General features: G+C 45.0%; 1 protein-coding gene across 1 annotated transcript; it reads right to left on the bottom strand.

The window, feature by feature from the left end:
* Positions 1–1,224: 1,224 nt before the first annotated feature.
* Positions 1,225–2,634, bottom strand: LOC135400398 (putative nuclease HARBI1). Its single transcript, XM_064632240.1, has 3 exons — positions 2,572–2,634; positions 1,902–2,110; positions 1,225–1,510 (listed from the first exon to the last, which is right to left on the bottom strand). The coding sequence occupies exons 1-3, from the start codon at positions 2,632–2,634 to the stop codon at positions 1,225–1,227; spliced, it is 558 nt and encodes a 185-aa protein (XP_064488310.1).
* Between the last annotated feature and the right edge of the window lie 6,502 nt (positions 2,635–9,136).

The following is a 9,136-nucleotide window of genomic DNA, read 5'->3' as shown; positions in this document are numbered from 1 at the left end:
TAATTTCCCTCCGTCTTTACGTTATTTGGACACTGTTAGTGTACATTTTGTGCAAGCATCATATGAACCATGTACTCAACATGTTTATTGTGAAACATTATTTACACAGCAAAGTACCCACCCCCAAAAATATCCCCACTCTAAACATATTCGTCTAAATGGATTCCCACACATACAATATCCACACAGCGCCTGACCTTGGAGAGACATACAGCTCAATCTCAAATAAAATTACCATGACAGTGTCCTTCTCTGATACCATGACTTTCTCTGATGGCTTCGTACTAGTCTTGAGGTTAATGGCATATGAGAGCAAAGTATCTGGGGGGGGGGGGTTACTAGCAGAAAAAAAGAAGAAAGGGAAAGCAAAGTATCTGCATATATCACATAATAATTGTAATCTTCCGCACTGTAGGATCCCATGTGCAAGCCACAGAGTCACAGCTCACAACAAGAAAAAGGCCCCATACTATCGCAGGACAGGTCAGGGAAGAGGTCACAGCCCGTGTGGAAAAGGTTGAAGCAGAGAAAGTAGCAGCACTGGAGCTTTATGAATTGAAAAAGAAGTTTGCTCAACAACAAAATGATGCAAAACTGGCAATTTACAGGAAGAAGCTAAGAATTGCGGAACTGAAAGAGCAGTTGCTCCTCAAGCAGCTACAAGGGCAGAGTATTGGCAGCCCAATGCATGAAACATTTTTGTGACTATTGAGCGTGTAAAATAAAAACCTATTAATGATGAAAGATGGAAGTCACTGGCAAGGCTAGCCAGCTTTAGGACTCGAACCCACCTCTTCTGGATTACTGGCCCAGGCCTCTACCAATTGAGCTAAGCTAACACACCTCCCCAGTGACTTCCAAGGGAGCGTCATCTGAAGGGACAAACCAACCACTCTCTCTCATTCATCCCCCTTTGACTCTTACATTTTTCTCTTGTTGTCGTTGCGCCACTAAACTCCTAATCATCATCATCTTACATTTTTCTCACTCATACACACATTCATACGACAGGATCGACGCAAGCGGCATCACTTGAACATGGTAGAGCCCTGGACCGGTAATCCAGAAGATGTGGGTTAGAGTCCTACAGCTGACTAACCTTTTTAGTGACTTCCATCTTTCGTCATTAATTTGTGAGGCACTTGAGGCCTTGTATGTATTTGTCCTTTCTATGCGTTCCAGCCTCAGAACATCACTTGTCTCACGTCTCATAAAAACCTAATTCTAACTTCTGAAATGTCGCTGGATGAATGCACGTCTTGCTGCCACCCCTAATCTATCATCTGTGGCATTCTCCACAGCCTCACTGTCGACCTCTTCTGTTTCATCCGGCATGGTCAGCAGGTTTCTTTTTCGGCAGATGTTGTAGAGGACAGCGGTGGCAGTGATTATGGCAACTGTCGTCTCTAACTTTGTTGCCAGCTTCTTTGTGAGACAAGGGAACATCCGCTTCCAGACTCCGAAAGCTCTTTCGATCGAGTTCCTTGTTTTGATGTGAGCTTTATTATACCTGCGAAAGAACAGGTGTCATTAAAACAGAAACACACTATGGAATATTTTTACATTACATCAGCCGAGTTTTGCATGTATCGTGTGAGGTTCCAGAACAGGCACCATAATTTATTATTCTATCCATGCTGAATGTATAAATCAGTAGTGCAATCATAGAGTGACATAGCAGTCTAGCCAACTTGTGCCAAGAATTGTCATGTTTCATCGCACTGAAGCTCCTAACTCTGAATATGATTTTATGTGTCATATAATTTGTGTGATTGATTCATTGTGAATATAATTTTACATGTGATAATAATTTTTACGTGCAAGTATCAGGCTTTTCCCATTACCAAGTAGCACAAAAGAAGTTTCAAAACCAATACAAGTAGCTTTCCATTCGCAATTACCTTTCCTCACTGGCAGTCTGTAAATTCAACAAAGGTGTGAGAAGATGTGGCTTGCAGGCATAGCCAGCGTCTCCAAGGATGATGCCTGGGTACTGCGAATTCTCCAACAAGGTGCCAAATCTGCTATTCTGCAGAATGCGGCTGTCGTGAGTTGACCCAGCCCAGCTTGCCACAATATCGTAGAACTCCAGGTTGGGTCCGGACACAACCTGTTTGGCATTGACAAAAAAAAAGATATTAGGGTCACATGACAAAGTAACTGAGAGATGAACTGCACAGCTCTTCTTGTGTGTTCTTTATACAGGGTGTCTTTTTTAGGTGCCACAGATATCTATATATGAGGCACGTAATTAGCATTTACCGTTACGGCACGGCGTCAGAACAGGTCCAAGACGGCACAGTCAGATTACATTAAAAGCCTTGAGACTGTTACTAACGGCATATTCAAATGAAAGCAGTAACCGCGCTATTGAAATGAAAGTACATATCGCTAAGCGTTCGCTGACAGCGGCCAGTGCATACCGCACTTGCGTGCTAAACCACTACTGCTGAAACACATTATTTTAAATACTCACTTGGACATTCACCGAGAAGACTCCTTTCCTGTTGCGAAACAGTTCGGCGTTTTCACCACCGGGACTTTGTATTGGTATGTGTGTCCCATCTATACATCCTGTGACGCCAGGAAAGCCTGCGATCTTGTAGAACTGCAGACGTACGTCTGGAATTTCATCGGGCGTTGGCAGTCTCACATGATCCGGCCGGGTCTTGCAAGCGCTCTTGACAATGTTGCAATTGCCCGCGACACTGTTGGCTGGCTCACGTTGACGACATCGCCGATTACCATCTGAAACGATCCCGTGCGATAAAAGGGCCAAAAGCAACTGGTAAACGGGTGGCAATGGGCTCCCTCGGTTGTTGACACAACTTCGTAGGCCTAGCATTTCCACGAAGTCACACACAAGCTCCTTCGGGAAGCCGTACCTTCTTTCGAAGTCCTGCCGCCCGTACACATCAAAAGGATTGCTCCAGTCACGCAGTCGTTGACACGCTGTGAGGCGTCCTTCCTCTGTTAGCCTTGCAACGTAAAGAGCAAAATCGACGAAATCGTCGTCATCCATGTTTCATGCGCTCGGAACCCTCTCAAGGGCTGGTCGAAGGGTGCTCTGGCGTGCCCTTGAGGGGAAGGGCGCCACTAGGGGCGGCGCCACTGTCTAGTGCGGTTTGGGAATCAACGGAAGGGCCCCTCGAAGTGCAGTTGGCATTAGGGAACACTGAGGGCTGACCGGGAATCCGGGGGTAAATCTTCGTGGCCGATACAAGTGCCGGTTCATACCTTTTTTTCTTCTGCAGGTCGTTTGCCACCCATTTTACGTCTGCTTCGGCGTCAATCATTCATCCTGCCTTGTTTCTGGAATGATTTTACGATGAAGAAGTAACAAAACTTGATGAAAGTGAGCTCTCAAAACCGTCTTACCTGTCGTATAAGATGTGCCGCCTCGTCGCATTCCAAAAAGTACCGTACAACTTTTGTTTGTTGAAGTCATCTATTTGGTGGAAGTTCACGGTGGAGTCCTGCTCGACGACATACTTTTCCGATTCGTTCTCATATTGAATACACGACACATAACTTCCAACAAACGGAACCACACCGAACGACAAAATAATAATGGCGTTGTCATATGCTTATGTACAGGAACACATTCAGGATCAGGCCTGCTATGAGTACAGGGGGCGCGCTATGTTAGTCGTCGTCATGGAGAGGAAATATTCCTTGCGAATAATGTTATTAATGCCCGCGAGAGAGAAGCAAAAAATGTGTACATTAAACTAAAATAAGAACTAAATTTCAGCAAACCTTACTAGTACATAGGTCGTGACATAAGTAAGTGAATTTCGGAAAATTTATCCAATCCGACCCAATCCAATCCAGCTGCTTTAAGCGGGAAGCGGTTAGACGCGGGTGTGGTGGAGTGGTTTCTGCCGTTCATTTTTGGCACTGTTTGTTTTATTCGATTTCGTAGAATCATAGCGTGCGTGGACTGGCCGTGACAACTGACAGCAGTAAACAGAATGAAGCCTTCAGTGAATGTAAATATTTGCATCCGTTGTTGACGAAGCGAGTTGCGGTTTCAGGCTTAGGTGTTCGTACTAGGCCCAAACTAATTTAACGGTTTGCTAGCACTTTCGCAGGAGCATGCCTAAGCACAGGGATAAGTACATTGCCCAGAAGGCGTTGGTGCAAGCACGAGCTACAATGTCACTACTTGGGGATAGTTCACGGACTGTTAACGTCGCGTCTTGTCCAAATGTACGCGATAGTACCTCTGCTGTCCCGCTCGAATGTGAAACTCTACATCTGCCCGAATCGATAGCATGTGACACAACGAAGCAGGTGCCCATGGCCAACTCTAGTGACGATCATCGTGAAAACCCTGGCTTAGCGCTATTCGAAAGTGTGGGATTTGGATTGAAGCGAAATTTACCAGAACGCGCCGGCAATGAAAGTGACACCAATGACATCGGCTCAGAGGGTTCGAGCGCTGCGTTTCGCCACTCTGACAGTTTAAAGACGTTCAGTGATTTATCTCGTCATCTCTGAGCATGGGCCGTAGAAAATAGCGTAACATTAACTACGATTACCCACCTTCTCCACATACTTCAGCTGCATAGTTGCTTCGTTGATCTACCACGCGATGCCCGAACGCTTCTTGGAACACCTAGGAACGCTGCCACCTGTATCTCGAGTATGCCTCCCGGTAGTTATTGTCATTTTGGGTTAGCTGCTAATCTTGAACGTATCCTTAAAGGTGCTGGTCAGCTGCCTGAAGTTTTATCACTTTTGTTCAGTATGGACGGGCTGCCTTTTACTAAGAGTTCGAAGTGTGAGTTATGGCCAATTCAGTGCTTGCTGAAAGGACTTAACAGTATTCCACCGTTTCTAATTGGTGCATATTGTGGGCCTTCGAAACCACCTGCCAATGTCTACTTAAGGAAATTCGTTGACGAACTAAATGCACTTCTGCAGAGTGGACTCACAATAAATGAGACAGTCATAAGGGTAGAGGTTGACTCAATCATATGCGATGCACCAGCCCGCTCCTATATTTTCTGTACAAAAGCGCACACTGGACACTCTGCGTGTCCCAAATGCATGGATGAGGGCGAGTATGACAACAGTCGAATGCACTATGCCACAAGTACTGCGACGTTAAGGACAGATGAAAGCTTTCGTGCACAAGTTGACTCAGAACATCACAAAGAAACAACAATTTTGACTGAACTACCAATCGATATGGTGCATAGTGCTCCTCTGGATTACATGCACCTAGTCTGTCTTGGTGTTGTAAGGAAAATGATCTTGCTATGGGTGAACGGACCACTGTCAGTGCGCATGGGTCCTAGTAACAGAAATAGCTTCACAACAAGAAGTGGTGAACTTCAGGGAAGTATTCCTTGTGAATTTGCTCGGAAGCCAAGAGGATTGGATGAAGTGGACCGGTGGAAGGCGACAGAGTTTCGGCTCTTCCTCCTGTACACCGGTCCGATCATTCTTTATGGCTTGCTCCCACAGGCAGCATACCTGAACTTCATCACTTTACACTGTGCTATATCCATTCTTATGAAACCTGAGCTCAGCCATGCACAGACAGACTATGCTGCTGCTTTGTTGGCACACTTTGTTGAAACCTTTGCTGACATTTTTGGGGAGCATTTTGTTTCATACAATGTGCATGGTCTTCTGCACTTGGCAGATGATGTGAGAAACCGTGGTCCCTTAGATTCCTTCAGTGCCTTCCCGTTTGAGAATAATATGAAGGCACTGAAGAGGCAGCTGAAGAAACCAGGGACAACGTTAACGCAGCTCTATAACCGGCACTGTGAGTATCTGCTTAGTGATGTGAGGCATGAGAAAAAAGGCAAAAAGACTGGCTTTTGTGATCCTCACAATTCCGGCCCACTTCCCTCCCAATGTAGGCAGCCCCAGTACGCAACGTTTGCTTCCCATGACTTCACCTTAAAGACGAAGGGCCCTGACAGATATTGTTCAGTAAATGGCACATTAGTTGAGGCACATAACTTTGCAGTGTGCAGACTGTCTGAGGAGCCTTGTGTCATCGGCTATGAACTTGTGCGGGAGCGTGATTTCTACGTGAAACCGTTTCCTTCCTCATTAACTGGAATCTCTGTTGTCTCTCGAAAGGCAGATCTCAGGGTCTGGCCACTTGCACAGGTCTCGAAGGTTTTGTGTCTGCCATATGGAACAAATTTGGTTGCAATGCCTCTTCTGCATTTGCAGTAAGACGTCGCTGGGCATGTGCTTGCATTGCTGCTCATGAGACTGACTCATTAGAACAGTGTTATCGAAATATAATTACACTTTGTAAGACGTATCGTGTGATCAGAAAGCCTACGGAACATGCCGCCAGTGTAACTTCCCCCAAATGTGATATTCCATTGGCTGGACAGTAGTGGCTAAGCGAAGATAAAACAGTCCACCCTTGAAAGATGATGAAAGATGAAAGTCACTGAAAAGGTTAGCCAGCTGTGGAACTCGTCCACCCTTGATTTTGTTTCACAGTCGCCCACAACCCTCCAGCCACTGGAACATCCTTTTCAGGGGGAATTACACCAGCTGCGTGTTCCATAGGCTTTGTTTCTACCTCAAGAATTTTAAGCTTTCTTTTAAGGTGCAGTATACAATTGCACACTTTGTCGAGCATGATGAAGTGGAGGTGGTTCCATGCACATGGATATCTGGAAGTTTTTGCAAGTGGCCAAGACTCCCCACAAACAAAGTTCGTGCCATGATCAAAAAGGGATCTCTCCCAGGCCACAGCTACGACAACTACAAAGTGGACATGAAAGGAATATTCCGTAAGTTTTCTTGTTGAGAACTGTATGTTCCGTCCTCATGGTAGCAATTCTACCTCAACAGCGACCTACGAAAAAGCGCGAGAAAATCTGGCAGTCTCTGAGTACACTTCTGACTTCAGCGGTGCAAAGGAGTTACCACCTAAGAGAATACGACGTGCTCGCACATTTGACAGTGACGAAGATGACGCATTCCCTGCTGTACCTGACAGCTTCGCAAAATGTATGTGTATCCCCTGGTGGCTACTGCTACGTCGTAGTTAATTCGATATGTTGCCAAGGACATTGTTAAAGCACCATTGCTCTGAGCATTGGTTGAAGCACAACGAGCTTTTGTGCTGTTTGAACATTTCTAGAAGTTTTTATGCAAATTGTTACATTTTACAGCTGGTTATTCTGGGAAATCTCCATCCCCATGCCAGTCCAGGAGGAGTAGCACAGGTAATCAAATCTAACTGCAAATGTTCATGAGATGTTCATCTTGCTATAATTTTCTCCTGCTGCGTCTCTGCTAGGTTCCAACCAGCGTAGCTGCTCTCCCACACCGTCTTACAGTAAAGAGATACCTTGTGCCTCTTCACAAGATGCACGTCGCCCTGGGTCTGCTTTAACTGGTTCTTGCCTCGACACCACTACGCGATTCCAGGAATCGTGCACCCAACCTGCCAGGGGGAGCCGTAAGTTCTTTGCTGGGTTTCTCTCAAAATACCAGCCAGCTCCTGTGGCTTGGCTTCAAACGTGCGAAAGATTGAACAATGACAGCCAGCCTTTTTTCACTTTTTCATATACTCCTCAGCTGCTGCTGTTTGCAGATATGTTGCCATTTGCCCACCACACATTTTGCTGAATGCATGATTTCAAAATATTACAGAGCCAATTCTACCAAGCTTGCTGGACACCACTATTTTCAACGAGCCAGGTATGTAAGCCAACGTAATATGGTTGGGTAGTGGTGGATGGTTCTGTACCGTGTAGTGCCTAAATTTTCCTCTGTTCATATGGTATTCTCTTGCCCAGATGATTCAGCATCCCAAGCATCGGAAATTCACATGGAAGTTGGTAATGATTGATGTCATGGTCTCTTTGGCATGCAGAGGCGGTCAATGCCTTTGTGTCCATGTATCGAAGGTTTCACTTTTCTCATTTCTGTAGGGAATGATTCTAATTTTCGTGCCAGGGGAATGAGCGCACCGACAGGAAATTCATCACTTGAGCAGCCACTGCCAGAGTATGGTGAGTGCCTTTTGGAGGTACTCGCAGATGTCATCAAATGGTTTTGCCATTCTATGTGAAATCAATATTAGGATGCACTATACTTATTGGTAAAACATTTTCAGAATTCCAGCGGCAGGTTTTGAAAAGCCTGAATATTCTCCGCATGAATCTACAGCAGCAAGGAGACTTGATCTCAAGCCTTGTCCCACTCCAGGCCTCGTCACCAGCTGCACCTCTAGTTGTGACTGAGCCATTTCATTCTGTAGAGCTGCTGGAAAGCTTTCAACACCACTTAACAAATCAGAAGGAGGAGCAGTTGGTGAGCAACCCACCTCTTTATAAACTCTTTGCAAAGTGTTTCATGGAAATGTTTACTTTCCAGCAGACCAATATTTGGAAGTATTACACATGCATCGCATGCTTTCCTTTCACTCTGTCCTGTATATAGTCATTGAAATATTTACTAAATTGAGTGTATGATTCTTGTCAAGTACTACTACAGTAATCTGAATTATGGTATTAGTCACATTAAAATGCAGAGGTCTAAATGTGAAGCAACCTCTGTGCGGTTTGATGTGACTACTACCGAAATTTGCCTCATAATTCGTACATGCAGCGATGTCTGAAAATGTGGAGGAATCTGATATATTTGCAGTAAAGAGAGCTTGCCGTCCTTGGTGGAAGTTCGGTAAAAACGGCAGTAAAGAGAATCATGTGTCACCTTTTCACTGATGATGTGGCGGAGAAATTCAGCTGGGAAGGTAAAAAAGGGAAGGAATCAAGGGAAGAAGAATCTTCAAGGAATTGAAGTTTCCTGGCATCATCATGCGTAAGTGAATGAAGCTAAATCAAGTTTAATTTATTGCTATGCTCAAACAGGAGAAAAGTGCTATAGCTGCTTGCGCCCACATCTTTGTACAGATCATGTCTGCCATTTGTGGGTGTCGAAACAATTTTTGAGTACACAAACATCCATGTCCTACTGGGCATAATCAGGCTTGCTTTGCAGATAACCATTCATTTCAGATGCATGTAGCAGTGTTATCCGCACAGTAGGCGATCCTCAATAACAGTAATATTTCAAAAGTTAGTTGCTTTTATAAACTAGGTGTAGTTTTATGCTCAGTTCTGATATGCTTGCACAT

Source organism: Ornithodoros turicata, chromosome 7 (assembly GCF_037126465.1).
Source record: "Ornithodoros turicata isolate Travis chromosome 7, ASM3712646v1, whole genome shotgun sequence".
In the NCBI taxonomy this organism is placed as follows: Eukaryota; Metazoa; Arthropoda; class Arachnida; order Ixodida; family Argasidae; genus Ornithodoros; species Ornithodoros turicata.
The sequence above is the reverse complement of the archived record's forward strand: the minus strand, read 5'-3'. Positions and strand labels throughout refer to the sequence as shown.

Coding starts and splice junctions, on each gene's coding strand:
- LOC135400398 (XM_064632240.1), bottom strand. CDS start 2,634: ATGAAATTCCAGACGTACGTCTGCAGTTCTACAAGATCGCAGGCTTTC. Junction 2,111..2,571: donor CTTTCCTGGCGTCACAGGAT/GTATAGATGGGA, acceptor AATGCCAAACAG/GTTGTGTCCGGACCCAACCT. Junction 1,511..1,901: donor CAGACTGCCAGTGAGGAAAG/GTAATTGCGAAT, acceptor GTTCTTTCGCAG/GTATAATAAAGCTCACATCA.